Below are 21,878 nucleotides of genomic sequence, written 5' to 3'. Positions count from 1 at the left end.
GAGCTGGCCTGGGAAGGGGAAGGGCTGCATGGCAGCCTGAGGCCAGGGGGAGCGGCACGGAGCCAGATTCAGGGAGCCCAGGAAGGCAGCGGAGACTTCCACGTGAAACCCAGCATTCTCCGGGCAGACTATCCCACACGCAAGGTGCAACAAATTCAAGGTGAAAGGACCCAGCCTGCCGGTGACCCGGGGCTCAGATGTCACAAAGGTGACCCTCAGTCACGGTGAGAGCAAAGATGACAAGCGTTTCAGAATCAGAGGTCTGGCCCTGGCACCGTGGAAAGACTCAAAGGTCCCGTGACACGGTTAAGTTTCCAGGCTGGTCAAGACCTCTGGGCATCTGGGCCTTTCTGGTCCTGGAGACAGCTGCTCTGCCGAGAAGTGCTTTCACGTTGCAACAAAACAAACACACCTGCAACCGTGCGTCTGCCCTGGATACGGCACCTAGCAACCAATCAAGCACTGAAGCCATGGCCGGGGCCGAGTCATGTGGACAGCTACCAGGCAGGAGGGACGGCTGTCCTAGTTATGCACACGCCCACACACACCCACGCACAGGGACCTGAAACGCTTTGTGAGGTGAGGACCACAGGCTGCGGGCCGGGCTCCCAGACGTGTGGAGACCAGAGGCTGGACCCCACAGCATCTCTGAAAAAGCCACCACTCAAAGGTCCACAGTGATACAAAGTGAAAATGGCAAATGGCACAGGACCTGAGGTCTGGGTGAGGCTGGTGGGGTGGGGACCCCTAGAGCCAGGCACTCCTCTCACCTGGCGATGCCCCCCACTCCGAGCCCAAAGGCACTGGGACCCAAGCTGAGGGCGGGAGGAGTGGAGCGGGGGCACACCGTGAGCAGAGAGGCAGGGCAGGGAGCACGCAGGCAAAGGGGCCGTGACCGTGGGGAGAAATGCATCCCCGGCATCCTCGGGGACAGACGGTGTCCCCCCGCCTCCTTGAACAGCCGGCCACAGACAGCACACAGCACAGCAGAGAGGGGCCTGTGCCACCAGCCCGGCCAGGCGAGGAGGGCACGGGGCACCTGTGGGCGGGTGAGTCCCCGACACCTGTAAACTGCATGGCAGTAACCCCACATGCATGCGCCACAGTAACAATCCCACACGCGTGTGCCACAGTAACAACCCCACACGCGTGTGCCACGGCACTAGAACTTACTTCAGAGTCCGTAACGACACGGCCCCATTGTAATGAAACCACACAATTAAAAGCAGGATTCGCAGGAGAAGGGCAGTTTCCCCTTTATAATAGGAATTTTCAGGGATTTGCAACAGGAAACATGATTCAAAGTAGGAAAGACATTCTGCTTCATCGCAGATTTCAGACGGGTGCCCTTTTGACAAGAGTGACCATGTGACCAAAATGGGTGCACCCTGGCCCCTGGTCCCCTCGGGCCCACAGGGAGAAAGAGCCCCGTCCCCTCCTGCATCGAGGGCAAAGCACAGATTCCAAGTGAGAGATGAGAAGCAGCAGGGCGGGCGCAAGGCTGCGGGGCCGGGTGTGAGCAAATCCGAGAACTGCCTGCTGAGGATAAACGTCGAGAGGACCTCCTGTGTCACGAAGTCACAGGACAGGTGACCAGCCAGTCTCTCCGACACTGCCTGCCACCATGACACACGCTCATGTAGCCCACGCACACGGCCGGGCAGGAGGAAGACCAGGAAGGAGGGAGGCTCGTGTGCTTTGAGATTTAAAAAGATTCGGCTCCCTCTGGCTCCTCCTCCCGTTATCCTCACGTCACAGGCCGGGGGACGGGGACAGCGTGACATCACTTCCTCCAGGCTTGCTGGCCCGGCCGCACAGCCCCACTGGGAATCCCACCCCCCACACCCCTCCCCACAAGACGCCAGGCGGCAGTGCCCTCCCTGCTGAAACCACACAGGACGCCCCCTGTGCGGCTGCACACACAGGGCACTCTCAGGCAGCGGCGCTCCCCCAGCAAGGACCCCAACTCACGTTCACACCGAAGTCCGGGGACGTGGAGCTCCAGATGGCGCCGATGCTCGCTGCAGCCAGCATGGCCTCCACAGCGTGCGCGCTGTTGGGTAAGTAACCTGTGGAAGGGGCACAGGGGCAAAGCCTTGGGTTCAGAGCACCCTGGATGCAGTGGACTCCCAAAAGAGACAGCCGAGAGCCAGGCCAGGCATCGGGGGAGAGGGGGCTGGCTTTGAACTGCCCAAGAAGGGCGGCCAACCTCACCCTTTCCCTCCCCACCCACCCCAGCTCCCTCAACGTCTCTCATTCGGATGACCTGTGCCTACCATCAGCCTGTCCACTTCCTATGGCCACCGTCACCCCCTCCAACCCATTCTCCGCGCTCTAACCAGCGACCCCTGCAGTCCTGCATGATGCTGCCCCAACCGCTTCTCCCTCTGCTCCGCCTCCCTCTGGGCTCGGCCACAGCAGCTTTCTTTCAGTTCTTCAGTTGTTCTAACCTCCTCCTGCCCCAGGGCCTTTTGCACAATCTGCTCTCCCTGAACACTTTTTCCACACACCAGCCTTCCCTATTCAGTGCAGACTCATCCTTCAGCTCTTAACACAAGTGAAACTTTCTCAGAGAAGCCTTCTCCACGGCCACCCAATGAACCCAGGGCCCCTGGCCAGTTCCCCACAAAGTAGCAAACTTTCTCCCTCACAGAACTTGCCATAAATGCAAGTGAAGCATCACCTGTGTAATGAGCTATTTACTACCTGGTTCTCACGTGAGGGCAGGGATTCCGCCTGTCTTGTTTTTGATTTACCAAACGCCTTTCACCATGCCCTGCATATCGCTGCCCTCAGATACAGGCCTGCTGGCTGGCTGGCAGATGAATGGATGAATGGATAGATGGACAGATGGATGTTTGGATGGAAGGACGGAAGGATGGAAGTTTAGATGGAGGGAAGGAAGGAGAGTTGGTGGGGATATGGGGAAACGAAGACGATGAGCAGGACAGTCTTGAGCCTGACAGAAGCCTGTGAGGAAGAGGGCAGGGCACAGGCCCTCCGTCCAGCAGGAGGCTGGGCTTTGACGACAACAGAGGTGACACACAGTCCCAGTCACTGTGGTCAAACCAGTGTCCAAGCCGAGACACACGAGGAGGGCGGCTCAGGGGTCACCCGGCTGATTCTAAAGAGTCGAGGGCACCGAAGCCCAATGTTCCCCAGGGACAGCCCAGCCGCGAGGTCCCGCCCGCCCGGCCTCCCTCTCTCCTCCTCTCAGGACACATGCTTCCAAAGGAGTTTGTAAAAAAGGGAAACTGGAGGGAAGAAGAAAACTGGAGGGTAGAAGAAGCTTCTGAATTCCTTTTCTAAGACCTGAAACGGGCACAGATTAAAATGGGCCAAGAGGAATCCAGGGAAAGTGGGGTTTCCACTACAGCAATGCCTGCTCTGATCACCGGCCCCGCACTGGCCGCCACTCGTCCCACAGCTGCCCGATACGCCTGCCGTGTGCCAGGCGCTCTGCAGACAGGGAGGCAGCAATGGACAGAAGGCCGAGCCCGGCCCTCCAGTACGAGAGGACAGACAGACGCTCACACAGAGCTTACATCACAGCAGCCAGAGAACGGAGGACAGAGGAAGTGGAGAGAGGGGGCCTGCAGACACTGCTGGGGGTGCAAACTGGTGCAGCCGCTATGGAAAACATGGAGACTGCTCAAAAAACTAAGAGTAGAACTACCACACGATCCGGCTAACCCACTGCTGGGTTAGAACATGAAAACATGAGTGCATAAAGATCTACGCGCCCCTATGTCCACTGCAGCATTATTCACAAGAGCCAAGACTGGGAAGCAACCCAAGTGCCCACGAATGGACAAATGGATACAGAAGATGTGGTGTATACACACAACGGAAGACTACTCAGCCATGAAAAAAGACAAAACTGTGCCATTTGCAACAACATGGATGGACCTTGAGACTATTATGCTGGGCGAAATGAGTCAGATGCAGAAAGTTAAATACCATACGATCCTACTCATATGTGGAAGACAAACAAACACACAGATAAGGGGAACAGATAGGTGGTTACCAGAGGGAAAGGGGGCAGGGGTGGGCAAAAGGGGTAAAGGGCACATGTATAGTGAGGATAGAAACTAGACTAGGTGGAGAGCATGATGCGGCCTACACAGAAGCTGAGACACAGCAATGTACACCTGAAACTTACACAATGGTATACGCCAATGTGACTTCAGTAAAATAATTTTTTAAAAAATGAGAAAACAAAACTAGTGAGGTGATCAAACAGATTATGGAGAAACCAGGGAGGAGGATGGGAGCGGGGGGTGGGCGAGGAGGAGGGGGCACCGGGGGGAGGAGGGGCAAGCCTGCGAGGGGAGCATCAGCGCACAGGCTCTGGGTGGGCTCAGGCAGCGGGTTCTCAGCAGGAGCCCTGAGGACCCCTGTGGCTCCCAGCTGGGGTCGGGCAGGAAGCAGGGACACCAGTCAGTTGTCTAGTGTCCCAGCCTGAGCCCGGAACCCTCCCCCGGGATCTGGTGTCCCTCCACGGACTTGCATCCTGGGGCTTGCCCTGCGTTGCAGGTGTGAAGGGCTGCTCAGCCGGCCCTCTCTGCACAAGCCCACGGCCTGAGGCAGCCCTGGGACCCCCGTGGCCGGGAGGGACAAGGCCTCACAGACACACGCCAACCACTGCTCCCACCATCCCAGCCAGACCTCGCAGCTGCCCCCAGCCCTCAGCAGCAGCACAGCTCAGCACGTCCAAATGCAGCTTGACCCAGGGGCCACCAGCTGACAAACGGACGGACAAACGCGGTCCATCCACGCAATGGAGCGTCACAGGCCGTAAAAAGGAGGGAACACTGACACACAACAACTGAACACATTTAAACATCGTGAAAGAAGCCGCCACAAAAGGCCACACATTGCAAGATTCCATTTACAGGAAAGGTCCAGAGCAGACAAATCTATAGTGGGCCTGGGGGCTGGGAGAGGGAAGGATGAGGAGTGATGACTAAAATACTAGTGTTCAGAAGATAGACTAGCCAGCCAGGCCAGCTCTCTCAGCTGCCTCATTTTTATTTTTTATTTATTTATTTATTTTTGCTGAGGAAGACTGGCCCTGAGCTAACATCTGTGCCCACCTTCCTCTATTTTCTATGTGGGACGCCTGCCACAGCATGGCTTGACAAGTGGTGAGCTGGCTGGTGCCCAGGATCTGAACCGGCAAATGCCAGTCAGCCGAAGCAGAGCGGTGAACTTAACCATATGCAACCAGGCCAGCCCCATCAGCCACTCCATTTACAGATGAAGAAACTCGAGGTCCCGGGAGGTGAAATTCCTTGTCGGAACCCACACACCCAGTCAGTGGCAGCGCCAGACACTGAAATGAGGTCTCCTGACCCCAGGGAGCCTGTGCCCTCAGACACCATAAACAAATTCACACCAGGAAGGACCCAGTGGGAGCGACCTGGCCATGAGAAAGCCTGGGTGGTGAGCTGAGAGGCAACGTGGAAGAGAAGCCACCAGCCACGTGCCAGGAAGCCCAGGCTCAGCGGCAGTGGCTTGCAAAATACCATCAGCTATGCTATGTCATGGAACCGAATAATTACAGTCCATTTGTTTAACAAATTTGTGACCAAGTGTTCTGGCTATGAAATTTCATGCCTTGCTATAAAGTAACACTTTCCACTTAGGATTTTCAAAGGCTAATTCCACATGTGAATTTTCACTTAACAACTTTACGTATTGAAATTGTCCGTATTGTTTAACTCAACACCCATTTTAAATGAAACCCTTTTCTAATAAAAAAAAGTTAATTGGTTGGTTTTCTTTTACCCTTGGGGCCTCAGTTTCTCACTCAGGAAACTTGAGGGGAGGGCCGGGTGGCCTTCAATGCTCTTCTCGGCTCTAACCCCGGGGTCTGTGACAAGAGGAAATCAGCCAGGAGCCTCTCCATTAACAAAACTCCCTCTGCAGGGGTTTTGGAGTCCGTCTACACCCGTGTCAGCACCAACGACGAAAATCGCTGCCCTGAGAAACTCCCGGGAGGGCGACCGCTGGGGGCGGAGGGACCACGTCCAGAAAGTGCAGCAGGCAGCTCTCCCGGCTCAGATGGGGCAGCGCTTTCCTGAAGCATCTGACCAACGCCCCCGCTAGTGTTTAAGGATCAAGCGTCATAAACAATGCCCGTCTGTAAACACCGGTGCCCCGGGCAGGAGGAAGAGCTCGCCCGCGAGGCCCTGAGCCGGGAGGGGGGCGCACGCGCTCTCCCCGGCTGCGCCTCCTTGTCTAGTTTTCGGCCCCGTGCGCAGCCAAGGTCCCCCGAGGCCCTAAGTTACAGGACACGGCTCCACTTACTCAGAAGTCGCCCCACCTTCCAAGCCCCCTCCCCAAACCGCGAGCAGGAGTACTCACCGACGACCCGGTCTCCTTTCCTCACCCCCATTTTCCGCATGGCTGCCGCGTACAAGGCCACCTGCTGCTGCAGCTCTTGGAAAGTCACCTTCACGATGTCCTCTCTGCCCTCCCCTGGAAGAGGAAAAGGACACATCGCACGTGGTTCATCCTGAGAAGAAGGGTTCCGAGTCTCGGACGCGGATGAAAACTCACACCTGTGAAAGGCGGGTTAGAAACGCGCCCAGAATGGCAGACAGATGCGGGGCGCAAACCAGGCCGCAGGCTGACAGCCTTACAGAAGAGGAGGGTGCGAGAGGGAGCTCGCAAACGCCATCCACAGGCTGTTCCACTCTGGGAATGCTTTTATTAAGTGAAGAATCCTTTGATTTGGGTTGCGGTGTTTTCTTAACTTCATTTTGAAATAATTATAGATTCCCAGGAAGTCGCAAAGATGGTACAGAGAGGTCCCAAGTACCCTCAGCCCAGTTTCCACCCCCTCAGTGGCTCCATCTTGCCTAACTCAGGTACAATGTTTTTTGTTTTTTCCAGGAAGATCAGCCCTGAGCAAACATCTGCTGCCAATCCTCCTCTTTTTGCCGAGGAAGACTGGCCCTGAGCTAACATCCGTGCCCATCTTCTTCTACTTTATATGTGGGACGCCTACCACAGCATGGCTTGACAAGCGGTGCCATGTCCGCACTCGGGATCCGAACCAGCGAACTACAGGCCACTGAAGCAGAACGTGCGCACTTAACCGCTGCGCCACCGGGCCGGCCCCTCGGGTACAACGTTAAAGCCAGGGAACTGGCCTCAATACAATGTGTGTGTGTGGTTCTCCCTCATTTCACAGCATTTCCTGTCACCACCACAATCAGGAGCCAGGACATCTCCACCACGACGATCTCCCTCCTGCTACTCTTTCTAGTCACTCCCCAGCCGTCACCCAACCCCCGCACCACTAACACATTCTCCACCTCCATAACCTCACTTCAGGGATGTCACAGAAATGGAATTCTGCAGCAGGTGGCCCTCTGAGACTGGCTTTTTCCCTCAGTGCAGCGCCCGTAGCTTCATCCAGGCGGGGGCACCATCGAGTACCTCATCCTTGCATTGCTGAGCGCTGTTCCGCCCTTGGTTTGGTTTTCTAACATTTTTTTTTTTCAGATTATAAAGGTAATAATGCAAGCTCACCAGAGAAAACTTTGACATTGCAAAAAAACACATACGAGTAAGAAAAGAAAATGATCAACCTCACTAGCTATGGAAGAAATGCACGTTAAAACTAATTTTCACCTAACAGATTGGTAAGATGGAAAAGACGGTGTGGTCGCCAGCCTCCGTGATGCCCCCATGACCCCTGCCCCTGGCATTCACGTTCTCGTGTGGATCCCCCCACAGTGAAGGGGCCTGACCAGGGAAGCAACAGGATACTGTGGAAATGACAGGGACTTCCGACCCTTGGTCACAAAAGACACTGCAGCTTCCACCTGGCTCACTGGGGGAACCAGAGGCCACATGTGAGGACACTCAAGCGCCCATGAAAAAGCCCACTTGGTGAAACCCTGGGGCCTCCTGCCAACAGCCACAGGAGTGCACCATCTTAGACGTGGACCCGCCAGACCCAGTCAAGCCTTCAGATGACTTTAGCTTCCACCAGCATCCTCTCTGCAGCTTCATGAGAGACGCCCAAGCCACAGCTGCCCAGCTAAGTGGCTTCCGTGTGTGTGACCCACAGAAACGGTGAGACGGTGAGTGTTCATGGCTGCAAGCCCCGGCTCTGTAGCTGGTTACACGGTGACAGAGAACTAAGACCCCACGGTACAAAGGTGGGGAAAAAGTATTTGAACGCACTTGCCAGAGGAGAGGTATCAATCCTCTGACCATGACCTGTGACGCAGATATTTCATTCCTGATTGCTAACTGCTTTTCAATTTCACAACAGGAAGTATCTCTTTTCCAAAGGGAATAAACATCCTGACTTCCCTCTGGTGTACAGCTGGCTTTTCCGACTTGCTTAAAGGTGTACGTGCTGCCCACGGTTCTTCTCTCACCCCGCTGGGTAGGTAGCCTTTTAATGACCTCTCCCATGTTCTCACCCAGCGAATTTTCTAACCTATAAAAATACCCAGTAACCTGAAACCCACTGTTCAAAGACAAAATGTGCTACACAGGCGGGTGTGCGAACAACTTAAACACCAAGGGCGCTAACGCCTACTGGGTTTGCCCCACTCACGGGAGCGTGGAGGCAACCGGGCACACCTTGGCGGGCACCACGTGACCTCACCCGGGATCCTGGGTAGGATGATGAGCTGCTGAAAATCCTGAGTGAGCACAGAGCAGAGCTCCAGGAGCCCCACACGCGGCTGGCGAGGAAGGGACAAATCGGAAAAACACACAGAAGACAAAACAATTATTTTAAAGTCCCTAAGCCAATAATCAGTCAATCGAGGCCCCTGCTGAAGACAGATATTCAATCTGTAAACTAGATGTGGTCCCTGGTTTGAGGGCACTATTCCCACTGCAAATACGAGGACGGGGGAGCTCACTGAAAGAAGGGCTCCAACATTTGAGAGGGAGGGCGTGGCGGGGGCGGGGAGGAGAGGGGACGAGGAGGGAGAAGACGAAACGGACACAGCAGACCCGGCATTACAGCCACACCCCCCACCCCATGCCCGAGACAGCGCTGGGCGAAGGGAAAACGGGGCTGCGTCCAGCCAGTGCACGTCTACGAGCGAGGGAGAGGCCGCAGGGCCAGTTCAGTGCCAGCCCGGCCACCCGCAGGACCGGCTGTTTGCCACCGTTGCTGTCAGTGCCCGAGAGTCGACTGCGACTCCTGGTGACCCCGTGCGCAGCAGAGCAGAGCCCTGCCCGGTCGTTCTGCGCCATCCCCTCCCCTTCCAGCGCCGCACCAGACAGTGCTCCGCTGCTGCTCACAGGGTGTCCATGGCCAATTTTACCAGTGGTTTTACCACTAGCAATCAGGAATATTACTGGTTTTTCCGTTTGTTTTCTTTTGCTTTTTAAAGACAACTCAGTTGACCGTTCCCACTTTCCAGCAGGAGAAACCGGGACCTCTCCTGCAGTGCCTACGACACCACGCACAAGCACACACCTTCAAAGGGGCCAGGAAACGAGACAAACAGCAGACCAGCACGCGAGCTCCTCAGGGAACAGAGATGCCAAGCTGGCTGGGGTCCAGAGAGGTTTCCAAAGGCGTCACAGTGCCTGGGGCAGGACAGCCCTTTAAGAGTCTGTTACGGATAAACAAAACGCGGGCTATCCACGCAGCGGAGGACCACTCAGCCATAGAAAGGAAGGGAGCATGGCACCTGCTACACTGTGGATGCGCCTTGACAACAGCACAGACACAAAGGCCACAGAGTGTAGGATCCACTGATAAGAAGTGTCCAGAGCAGGCAAATCCACAGAGACGGAAAGCAGACCGGGGTGGGCAGAGGCTGGGGCGGGGATGGGGAGTGACTGCTGCCGGGTATGGGGTTTCCTTTTGGGGTGACAGATGTTCTGGAACTAGATAGAAATGGTGGTTGCACAACCTTGTGAATATGCTAAAAATGACCAAATTGCACTCTTTAAAAGGGTGGATTTTACGTTCATGAATTGTATCCCAATCAAAGAAAGGGAGGTCTCCTCACCCCGTTGGTTCTCCCCTCCAGAGACTTCCTGCCCGTCTCCACACGGTCCCGCCCGTGACCAGCGTCCCCCTGGGGTGTGCCTCACTGTCCACGACACATCACTGGGACACTGGCGTAAGCCCCGTCCTGCTACACTGACAGAATTTAAAGAAACCCTGGAGCAACGTGCTCAGTCACCTCTTTGCATAAGGCCAGGACTCACTCTAATGGCAGTGCTTGAAGTGCGGTGCAGCCTGAGGACACCCCCACGAGCCCCAGAACCTCATGTCGGAGCCATCCCTGCCACGGGCCAGAGAAACGGTCTTTGGGGACCCAGAGATGGAGCCAAGCGACCTCCTAAGTTCGACGCTCTGCTTTCCCAGGATGCGCTGTCTTCCCATTCTCCACGCAGCAGCCAGGGCGGCCGCGGGATGACACGGCTCCCTCCATTAACATCCTCTGAGGACAGCCACTGCCTCGCACACAGTCCCAAACTCCCGGCACAGCACTCGAGGCCGCACATGGCCCGGCCCCTCCAGCCTGGCCTCCTGCCCTTCTCCTAGCCATGGGGCCTCACTGTCCCCACATAGCCAGGCTCGCTCGGCTCAGGGCGCTCCGTCTGGCTGCTCCCTCCGCCTGGAATGGCCTCCCCCACCTCTGCAGGACTACCTCCTCTTACTCAAGTTCTGCCTACATCTTGCCTCCTCCAACGGGCCTCCCCAGCAGCCCGTCTAGACGAGCTCACAGCCCGCCCGGTCCTCTCCCTCCCATTACGGTGCTTCAGCTGTTCTTCTGAGCGCTTGGAGCCATCTGGAACTTTATAGCATGTGTTTTCCTATTTATTGTTTCCCCCACTAGGTCAGCCCCAAGAGAGCAGGGCCCTCGTCCGTCCTGATCAAGGCTGTGCTCCCAGCACCTCATGCCACAGGAGGCCGTGGACACAGACCTGAGGAACAAGGGATCGATGGAGGGGTGTGGAAACGCCTCCAAAAGGAGCAGGGAGAACGCGGTACTGGCGTCACCTCCCGAGGCCACTGGTCCACTCAGCCTAAACCAGGTCAGGGCTGAGAGCCGAGGAAGACAGCAAAACAATACTCAACAGGCAAACACGACACAAGGACGAGGCTCTGCCATCCTCCCCAGCACGCACGTCAGAAGCAACTGTGGGCTTTAAAAACACACACAAGCCTGGGTCCCACCCCCAGGAGGCAAGCTCTCACACGGGAACTGACAGCCATGATTTTAAAAGCTGCACAGGGATTTCGGTGTATAACCTCGGCTGAGAACTATGCACATGTGCTCTGTGCCAAGGACTGCTGTAAGACAGATAGATAGATATCTGTTCCTTGAATCCCTACAATAATCCTGAGATAGATACTATCATCCTCTCCAGTTTGCAGAGGCAGAAACAGACCCAGAGAGGTTAAGTAACTTGCCCAAGGTCACACAGCTACTGAGTGTGGAACAGGGACTCAAACTCTCAAATCCTCTCTCAGACCTCATTTACTCCTGGTTCAGGCACCACGTGGACAAGCACAATTATCTCACGTCCCACACCACTTCTACGAAAAACAGCAACTGTGGTGAAGACCAGGGCTGCTGGAGCCGAGGACACTGGCACTGCAAGGAGAGAGCAGGCAGCCGGGCAGGGGAACACTATAGAAACTGGGCACAGGACGGCAGAGAGCACAGCAACCCGGGTCCTTTTTTAAAGGAGGGGGCAAACCATCCGACACAGCTCTACAGCCCACGAGAGCATCCGACTCGGCAGCGTCCACACGCTGGAAGCCTGAGTCGGGCACCCAAGCCCGCTTCCGCGCAGCATAACGGAACCTGCTGTGTCTCACAGGGGCCCACACAGCTCTACCCTCAAGGAAGCAGCACCGGCAACAGGAAAATTCACCTACGTGCAACACCTCAAAACCTCTCAATGCCGGATAAATCCAATGTTACTTTTTACAAAAACCTAATTTAATTAGGGGGCTCAGCCACAGCATCTCCCTGTTAAGAAAACTCCTAGTGCGTTTAAACTATTTTATACCAGCTCCTCTGGAGCCTGCTGAGGACGTAAGCTGGAATATTCTTTAAACTTTCTTTTAAAAGGAGAAGCCCACGGGAGGGGAGTCCAGCTGTGATTCCAGCATGAGCTTTCCCAGGGACTCCGGGCCAGTTACTCCACATCTGTCTCGATTTCTCCATAAAACGTGATCACGCGACTGTCCCCTCCCCCCACCAGTGGTAACACAAAGTCAACAGACACCTTCATGACATTGGAAAGGCAGCAAGAGCAGCTGTTATGGAACTGTGTGGAGCTTCCTCAGAAACTTAAAGAACCACCAGAGGATCCAGCGATCCCACTTCCAGGTATTTATCCAAAATAGTTCAAAGCAGGACATTGAACAGATATCTGCACACCACGTTCATCACAGCATCGTTCACAACAGCCAAGAGGTGGAAGCAACCCCAGTGTCCAGTGGTGGATGAGCAGATCAACAGAATGTGGTCTCTCCATGCGATGGAATATTATGCAGCCTTAAAAAAGAAGGAAAGCCTGTCACCTGCTACAACATGGATGAACCCTGAGGACATTATGCTGGGTGGAAGAGGCCAGTCACAAGAAGACAAACACTGTGTGATTCCACGCATATGAAGCATCTGAAGTGGTCACAGTTACACAAACAGAAGGTAGAAGGTGGTTACCAAGGGCTGGGGGAGAAGGGGAATTAGCATCTAGTGGACACAGGGCTTAGTGTTGCGAGATGAGAAAGTTCTCGAGACCTGTTGCACAACAATGTGAACATACCTAACACTACAGACCTGCACACTTAAAAATGGTTAAGATGGTAAATTTAATGTTATGTGTTTTTTACCACAATTTAAAAAAGAAAGATGCCAAGATATTGTTTGAAAATCACCGAGTGCAGTTTCTGAATGCTTCGGAGCCTCCCCAAGCCGGTGGCCTGCGTGTAAGTGGCCTCTGGATACTGAGAGAGGAAAACCCAAGTAGTCATCAGGACTCACTTGCAACATAAAGGGCGACTCTGTCGTTCTCTCTGTGCCGCAGAAGGTTCTCCGCATAGTTCAGACGGCTGCCCTTGAACCACTCGGGCACATCCGCAATGCCTTTTGATGTGTCCACCACCTGCAGAGAACGACAGCACACCAGGACACACACAGGAGATCGAGGTCGTGAATGAAGGACAGCGACTCCGCTCCCAGTAAGCCAGCTAACTCACCGGCTCAGAGCATCTTTAATCGTTTCATAGACTCAGTCTGAACTGGCCTAAAGGCTTGAAACTAAAAATGGAAACGAACGCCCTGTGGTCAACAACACGGTACTGGGTACTGGGAAGCTGCTGAAAGTGGATCTTAAGCATGTGCACCACGAGAAAAAGAGTTAACTACGTGCGTGATGCATGTGATAATTCCCCAGTGTACATACATCAAATCACCACCTTGTACACTTGAAATATATACAATCATATCTGTCAATTATTCCACAGTAAAGTTAAAAAAAAGAAACCAATCCTAAAGGGAAACACCATCCCTGCTAGTTTACTCTTTTTACTCTTTCAACAAATCTTGATCAAGCACCTACTTATGAGAGATGCTGGCGACAGAAAGTGAATAAGACAGATGTGGTGCCTGCCCACTGGCCAGGCTCTGCCCGGACACGCAGAAACCAGGAGCTCAAGCTACAGGGCCCACCAGCGCACACAACAACCTTCCAGGAGTGTGACCCCTCACCTCCTTCCTCAGGGTGGGGACCTTGGTTTTCTTCTTCAAGTGCCTACAGACGAACCTTTCAGAATGGTTCACTCCATAATCAAGCCAAAAACACAGTAAATTACATTCTGAATAACAGGACTCTCTTTCCCCAGATATTGACTGGTTGATAGCATAAGGAGCTGAAAGAAATCTCTAAAATGCCAGGTTAAAAAAAAAATGAAACTACTGATAGTTTAAAAAATAGCAATGTGAGTATATGTAACATTGCTGACGTGCGCACCTTAAAATGGTTAAGATGGTAAATTTCATGCTATGAGTGTCCTACCGTGATTTAAAAAATATAAAACAGTGCCCTACTATCTAGGGTCACTCAAGGTCCCCGCACGGGGCCTAGGGTCCACACCCATCAGAGGGCCCAGAGATTGCAGAGTCTTCATGGGGTTCACGACCCCAACACAATTTTCTGCCAACTCTCTAGGGCAATGGCTTTTTCCCACTGATGTGAGGTTTTAAAAGATATGATTCCGTATTCCCCAAAATTAAGAATTCCTTTTGAAACAGAACCACAAAAAGACAACGCCTAAGCATCTCTACTTACCTCGTCATACATGCGCGAGAAGACAATTCCACTGAATTTCCAGAACTCTGCCCAGAAGTCCGAATATGACTCGACCGACCAATGGTATAAGTCATCGTAATTTTCTAAAAATAAAATAAAACGGCACATAGCTCAGATAAAACTTAGAAGGAAAGTCTTGGCAGTTCAGTAATAAAAGGGACACACCAAAGGAAGCATGGGCAGATCTGAGCGGTTCAGAGGCATCCACTGAGCAATGGTCTTGGCAGTGGGGCGGGGAATCTGAATTCCCACTGAAGCAGACACAGCGCTGCTCGGCCCCAAAACGACAAGAGCAGTGAGGCAGCGACTCCACATCTCCACCGGCACACCGAAGAACACGGACTCTGGAGCCACATGGCCTCGGTTCAAATCCTGGCTTGGCCATTTATTAGCTGTGTGACCTCAGGCAAGCTACTTAAGCGTGCTGTGTCTCAGTCTCCCCAGCTATAAAATGAAGCTGACTGACCACACCCCCTCCATGGGGCTCTTGTGAGGATTTAAACGGGCACGTGAATAAAACGCTTAGAACAGGGCCTCGGGCATAATCAGAACCACAGTAAGAGTTTGCTATTATTATACCATATAAGCTCAGGGAACCTACATTCAACACATTTGTAAACCCAGAAGTTCAAAACTAGAAGCTTGTTGGGGCCGGCCCGGTGGCGCAGCGGTTAAGTGCGCACGTCCCACTTCTCGGTGGCCCAGGGTTCATTGGTTCGGATCCCAGGTGCAGACACGGCACCGCTTGGCAAGCCATGCTGTGGTAGGCGTCCCATGTATAAAGTAGAGGAAGATGAGCATGGATGTTAGCCCAGGGCCAGTCTTCCTCAGCAAAAAGAGGAGGATTAGCAGCAGATGTTAGCTAATCGTCCTCAAAAAAAAAAAACTAGAAGCTTGTTGATGACCTCCCATGCCAGTACAATGTTGTGAGGGGTTTTCTGGATTCTTTACTTCAATTTTTGAGTAAGCAATACATTCACATGGTTCAAAATCACAGAAGTGTACAAGGTTATACAGTAAAACCTCTCCCTCTCTTACCCCCACAACCATCTAACTTTTCTTGCCCAGAAGTAACCCAGGTAAAGAGATTTATTTGTGTCTTTCCAGAGATTTTTCTGTGTGAGTAGATATATCCCTCTCTCTCCCACTTTCACACTAACGAAAGCGTGCTCTTCAAGCAGGTTCAAATCCTGGGAGCTCGGGAAAGGCCTGGCCCCTCTTTGGACCTTTTTAATCCCGATGTATTGTCAGTAGGATATACATTCATAGGCTGGTACTCCAGAGATATGAGTACAGCAGGAGGATGACCAACAGGGTGTCAGGCAAAGAACACCATGGCACAATTCAACGGCTGAGCTCGATTCTCTCCCTGTGCTCGCTGTTCCCAGCCCTGAGGGGTACGGAGACGAAGAGACACCACCATCTCTGCCCTGGAGCAGTGTCTTCTCGCTGGGGCGTCCGATAGTTGTCCTCAGCATGCTGGACCCCGCATCCACAAGAGGAGAGTGATCACCGGGAGCCAGGCAGCAAGGTGGGCCGCAGGCAGAGGGGCTGGCCCCTGCAGCAAGGGCAGGGTTAGGACGCGGGAGGAAGCCAAGAGCCCAGGAGAGGAGAGCTGGAGCGAGCGGGTCTGGGGCAGGGATGCAGAAGGATCAACCAGAAGAAGCGAGAGAGTCGGCCCAAAGGTCGCACAGCCTTGATCAGGAGACACCCGGGGGCTTAAGGGGTCCGGGCTCGAGAAAGGGAACGTGCTTCACAGCAATGAAGCGGGCACCTCCTCCAAGCCCCACAGCCCCACCCCATCTACTCAAGCCGGGGGCCAGAGACCAGGTCAAGCATGCAGGGAAAACAGCCAGGGACACTGCGTCTGGAAAGCTGGGACCAGCGCTGACTCTAGAGATAGTGCTTGAGGACCTCAGGCAAGCCACTTTGCCTCCCTGGGACTCAGTTTCCCTTGTGTGTCACCTGGAAACTGCTGGCTGGAGAAGGCCCCGGATCCTCCCATGACAGTGGAGACCTCCAGGGCCAGGCTGGACGACCCACGTCAGAACCTCAGCTCCGCCACGCTGCAGACGGTGCCCTCGGGCGAGCTGCCTCACCTCTCAGCCTCAGCACCGTCTTCCGTCAAACACGGAACGACAGCGACTCCTTTAAGACGCTGTGGCGCGGATCCACAGAGCACGTGCTGAGGGAGCACAGGCTCCGAGCTCCTGGCCGGCCAGAGCCTGCCTCTCTGACCGGGAAATCTAGACAAGGAGGTGGTCTTCTCTGGGCCCCGGTCTCTCTCCACAAAAGAAGACACGGTCCTTATCACAGGGTCACTGCGTGGACTGAACGAGCCAGACCACTCAGACCACGAGGAACAGGGCTTGGCCGAGGGAAGGCGCCGAATGTGTGCGCCTCTATCCTCACTGTTCATCACAGCGCAGGAGCGTGACCCACGCTGGCCACCTGACAGCGCAGGATGACTGACGTCGAGACAGGCGTGTAGAGGACAGGACGGCATCAGTAAGCAGAGATGCCATGTTCTCAGTCAAGAAGGAGGGCGGGGCCGGCCCCGGGGCCGAGGGGTTGAGTTCGTGCGCTCCACTTCTGCAGCCCAGGGGTTTCATTGGTTCGGATCCTGGGCACAGACCTAGTACCGCTCATCAAGCCACGTTGAGGCAGCGTCCCACACAGCACAACCAGAGGGACCCACAACTAGAATGTACGACTATGTACTGGGGGGCTTTGGGGAGAAGAAGGAAAAGAAGAGAAGATTGGCTACAGATGTTAGCTCAGGTGCCAATCTTTAAAAAAAAAAAAAGGAGGGCAGCGCCAGGCCCGGCGGTCCTCTGGGAGAGGGGCCTCCGACGGGCCGGGGAAACGGCACTGGAGCAGGCCCCGCAGCTCCCCTCTCTCCCACAGTCTGTTTTCTCCTTTAACCACCCTGATCCTCCCAAACTGCAGAGTGTTCCAGCACCAAAAACTTGCCCCAGCCGGTACGAGAGAGGCACCAGGCTAGCAACCCTGCCCTCCACCGAAGACCTCAAAAGCCCCTCACGAAGCCCGTGACCAACAGCATCCTCGAGGGAGGACGCCGTAACCAGCTGCCGATCCGGGGAGCGAGTGGTCACAACAGCACGAGGGCCCAAGGACGTGGAGAAATGGGTGGCTTTGCACGGACGCCTTCCCACAGCCGACAGCTCAGCCAAGTCAGCGAACACGCTTCTCCAGACGAGCAGGGGCCCCTTCAGGCTTCTGCTCGCACACCCCTCGCCTCTGCTCACAGGCTCAATCCAGAAAACGAGACAAGCGACGACAGGCACGTTTGGTTCTGTCCGCAGGAGGTTTATAAAGAAACTGAACTAGCTGCCAACATCTTAAAAGCACAATTTTCAAATGAAATTCGAGATTTCTGGCTTCTCCCAAGGAAAGAGAATATCTGGCTGTGGGAGCCAGCCAAGGATTCTCACCTCCCGGTGCTGTCCCCTCCCCACACTGAGCAGGGCTATCTGTGCAACCAACACAAAGCGATGGGAGTGACCGAGCGCGACCTGCAAGGCTCGGTCATGAGAGCCTGCCGCCTCGCCCTGCTCTCTTGGACCACTTGCTCTGAGAGAAGCCAGTGGCCACGTCGCGAGGCGTGCTGCCTGGCACGGAACAGAGGCTTCCTGTCCACACCCAGCACTGACTCATGGCCACGTGTGCAAGTCACCTGGGAAGTGGCTGCTCCAGCCCCCGTCAAGCCATCCGATGATGGCAACCCCGGCAGACCGCTGGGCTGCGGCCTAACGAGGCCCAGAGCCAGAGCCAGAGCCAGCGGGCTGAGCCCCTCCCAGGGGCCTGACCACAGCGACTCAGAGATAGAGACTCTTTATCGTTGCGTGAAGTCGCTGAGTCTCGGGGTAACTTGTAAGGCAGCAACAGATAACTAACACACTGTGACACCACATGGGGACAATCAGCTAGAGCTGCTAACAGCTGCCCGCCTGGCCCTTCACCCACACGAGAAGGAACAACACAGAAGTAAAGAGCGTTGATTCTGGAAAGGGACTATTGCTCCAGCACTCAGAGCGGCGAGACCTCAACCAAGACTCTGAGCCTCCGTTTTCTCAGCGGGACAACGGGTCAAGAGCAGCACCCGCTGGCCAGTCACTGAGGATTTAGTTAATACCTGTAAAGTGCCCGAATGGGGCCTGGCACGTAGAGAGAACTCAGGAAATAGCAACTCTCACAAACACCTCTGTCGCCTGCCTGGTCCCTGCAGGTGTCTGAGCTGGCAGCCTGCTTCCCGCGTCACCCCTCCTTCCTCTCCACCTGGGGGAACTATGATCGGCCGCCACCTTCCAATCTCAGCTCAGACTCCACAGGCCCTTTTAAACTGCTTTCTCCAATGGACCCACACAGTGCGGCGCTGAGAAGCCGCCAGCATGGTGTGCTGCCGCTCAGCACGGACTCGCCTGGAGCGCTACTCCCTCCCGCACCTACGCTCCAGCTGTCAGAACTGAGACCATGCCCTCTGTTTGCAGCAAACTCCATTCCAGCTGCTGGCATCCAGAGGGGACCTGCAGCTGGTGGCATAGAGAGAGACACTTGGCGCAGTCCTCCCAAAGAGCATGGCCTGAAGCTGGTGCCACTCCCCTAATGACAGGGGCTGCTGCCTACAGCAGGTCCCGGGCCCACGGAAGACACCTCGTACCACAAGTGCAGATGCTGGGCTGCAGCTGCAGGCTGCTCCGAGGAGGCCCACATCCACAGGGCCCCCGAGGCCTATGTGTGGGTGCGGGGAGTCCTCAGGTGACCCTGCTAGAAGCAGTGACAAGAACCAACCAACCCATGGCTCTGAGAGTGGCAAGAGGACACGTAACTCCACCAAGGCCTGCCCTTCCTGAACCACAGGGACAGAAACTTCATGCCCGTGGATGTTGGTCTGGCTCGTGGAGAGGCGCCAGGCTGAGGAACACCCCCCCATCTGTCCACCCTCAGGGCTGGGAAGGCTGAGGGGGCCTGGGAGGATGTGGTCCTGGCTCTCTCTGTACATCCAGTCAACAGCATTGCTCCAGACGGTGTACCAGCTACACACAAGCCACTGTTGGAGGCACAGAGGATCAAGTCCAAGGGCACTGTCTTCAGCAATAAGAACGCCCACAAATAAATGAAAAGGCAAGGTGGGATGAACATCCAAGTTACATGCCCCTGGAGAGTGGAGGAGCAGAAAAAACCATCAAGGAGAACAATCAAAGAGAAGGGAGTGTGTGAGCTGGACCTCAAAGGCCCCAACCTCCAGGGCCGGGCCTGTGGAAAGGAGAGGAGCAGGGGGGTGCAGCGCAAGAGGAGGAAAAGGCAAGACCTGAGCTCTAAGCAGCCCCCCAACCAAGAGAGGAACCCTGCTCAGCTCGGCCGGCCGCTGTCACGTGGGCACACAGACCCAGCATCACAGGTCTTCGGGTTTTCAAAAGACCTTGGCAATCTTGCTTTTCCTATGCAGTCTGGCAGTATGTGAGCCACTGAACCACGTCTGCAGGTCCAATCTGGCCTATAGGCCACCAGCCCACAAGCCCTGAAGGACGGAGAGGAGGCCAGCAGGCAGCCGGGAACTACCGGTGCTCGCTGGTGTTTACTCAGCAACGCCCACGGGCCAGGCGTGGGTGACCCCCTCACACCCCTCATGATGCAAGTCCTCTCATTATGATAGAATGAGCCTCTCAATGATACAAGCCCATTCTCCAGATGTAGAAACTGAGGCTTGTGGAGCCCCAGCGACTTCCTCCTGCTTAAACAGCTAGGAAGTGATAGACCCAGTTCAAAATCCAGATTACAGGGCTGCCCTTATGTGAAATCATTTCGTAAAGTGTCAGAGCTGGACAAGCACCATTACTGCTAGCAGAGCAAAGAGAGATGGAATCACGGCTAAGTAACCCAAAAGAATGTCCTACTCCTGGCTTTTCCTGGGGATCAAGTCTGTTCTCTCCCAATCCAACACACGTTAATTGACCGACTACTACCCAACAAGCCCCGAGAGGAATAAGACCGCACCTGTCTCCAAGGTGCCCACTCTCGAGCGAGCAGCAGGCAGGGAGAAGGCTGGAGCCGGGGAGCCACAACGCCACCAGGCTGTGGAGGGCCTGGAAGCTGCCAGGTGGACTGTTGGCAATACAACGGTCAACAAGGAGCCATTGCGAGGCAAGAAGTGACAAAGTCAGACCTGTTCTTCAAGACTCCTCTGGTGAAGCAAGCAGGATGCACTGACCGGGCGAGGGAGGAAAAGCAGGGAGGAGGACACTGACCGGTTCAGGGAAGAGGAGAGAGGGCCCCAGGAGAAGCGCTGCGCTGGGCGGGAAGAGGGAGACAGAGCAGGCGGTGCTGCCAAGGCGGGCGTCCCTGCAAGCCAGGGGACCGGGTCTCCATTTCTGTGAGGCTGACTGAGGACAGTGATGCCACCAACAGAAACACAGGGGTCCCCACAGCCAGCTGAGGGGGTGCAAAGGGGAGGAAAGGCCATGACGAGTTGAAAACCCCTGCGGGGCGTCCACCAGGTAGCAGGACAAACCACCCAGAGGTAGGGGAAAGCACGGGGAAAGGGGCCCTCCTCGGCCCAGCCCTCACCAGCCAGGAGGTTCCTGAGGGCCAGGGCGGTGGCTGGAAGGAGGGCCCTGGACCAGCCTCTGTTTGGGGCTGGGAGCGTAAACAGGAGAGGAAGGAGATCCACCGCATCCCAAAGGAAGGCTCCTCCCTGAGCATCCTTCTCCCAGGTGCCTGGAATTCAATGCTGACCTTCTTGCAGGGTCAGCCTTGGGGGCTACGACAAGGCACTATCGCCTGGCAGGTGACCCCACAGAGGGGAAGAGCCAAAGTCAGAGAGGCCCTACTGGGAGGAAGCCCCCCAGGCTGGAGAGCAAGACCCCAGGGAGCACCTCACCACACAGGGGCAAGCCTAGCAAGGGACCCCCCCCAGTCCACAGGGGGCTCCAGGCCAGAGGGGGGATCCTCCCGGGGAGGCAGATCCCTCAGTCGGTGGGAGCCGGGCACCGTGAAAGCAGACGAGGTGACACGCGCACGGACAAGGGGGAAACCCCACCGTCAGAAGGTGCCCCCCGCCCCGGACCGGGGCCCCGCGTCCGGTTTCCGTCCCAGAAGAGAGACAGAGGACATCAGGAGGCCGTTCCAACAACTAGGAGGGGCCCTGACAGCAGCGCCCAGGAACGGGCGCCCGGTCGCCAGGAGGGGGCCCCCTGCCGCGAGGGGGAGCCCGATTTCCGGAGCCCCCGGGCCGGGCCGCGCCCCGCACTCACCGAGCGCCAGGCCGCAGGCGGCGCCCACGGCCGCCCGGAAGCGGTCCATCTGCGTGTTCTTCTTGCTGTCAGGCTCCCACATCACCTGGCACTCCAGGATCTCCTCCCGCCCGGGCCGCGACTCCTTGGACATGGTGCGGGGCGGCCGGGGCTGCGCGGGGAGCGGGGCCGGGCCGGGGCGGCGGGGGCGGCGGTGGGGCCGGCGGAGGGCGGCGGGGGGCGAAGCGGCGGCGGACGCTGGGGCGGCGCGGGCTGCGAGCGGCGCGAGTGCCG

The 21,878-nt window shown here is 55.7% G+C and overlaps 1 protein-coding gene across 3 annotated transcripts in view; it reads right to left on the bottom strand.

The window, feature by feature from the left end:
* AACS (acetoacetyl-CoA synthetase) overlaps window positions 1-21,878 on the bottom strand; it is a 59,809-nt gene extending 37,931 nt beyond the window's left edge. The window contains exons 1-5 of one of the 3 annotated variants that reach the window (XM_023647322.2): window positions 21,606-21,878; window positions 14,311-14,414; window positions 13,005-13,125; window positions 6,370-6,483; window positions 1,972-2,069 (exon numbers count right to left, since the gene is read on the bottom strand). In XM_023647322.2, the coding sequence (XP_023503090.1) occupies window positions 1,972-2,069; window positions 6,370-6,483; window positions 13,005-13,125; window positions 14,311-14,414; window positions 21,606-21,738 (570 nt within the window). In that variant the 5' untranslated portion in view covers window positions 21,739-21,878. The remainder of the gene's footprint in view (window positions 1-1,971; window positions 2,070-6,369; window positions 6,484-13,004; window positions 13,126-14,310; window positions 14,415-21,605) is intronic. The other 2 variants (XM_070275516.1, XM_023647323.2) reach the window with 2 other exon arrangements.

This window comes from Equus caballus, chromosome 8, assembly GCF_041296265.1.
Source record: "Equus caballus isolate H_3958 breed thoroughbred chromosome 8, TB-T2T, whole genome shotgun sequence".
NCBI classification, from domain to species: Eukaryota; Metazoa; Chordata; class Mammalia; order Perissodactyla; family Equidae; genus Equus; species Equus caballus.
The sequence above is the reverse complement of the archived record's forward strand: the minus strand, read 5'-3'. Positions and strand labels throughout refer to the sequence as shown.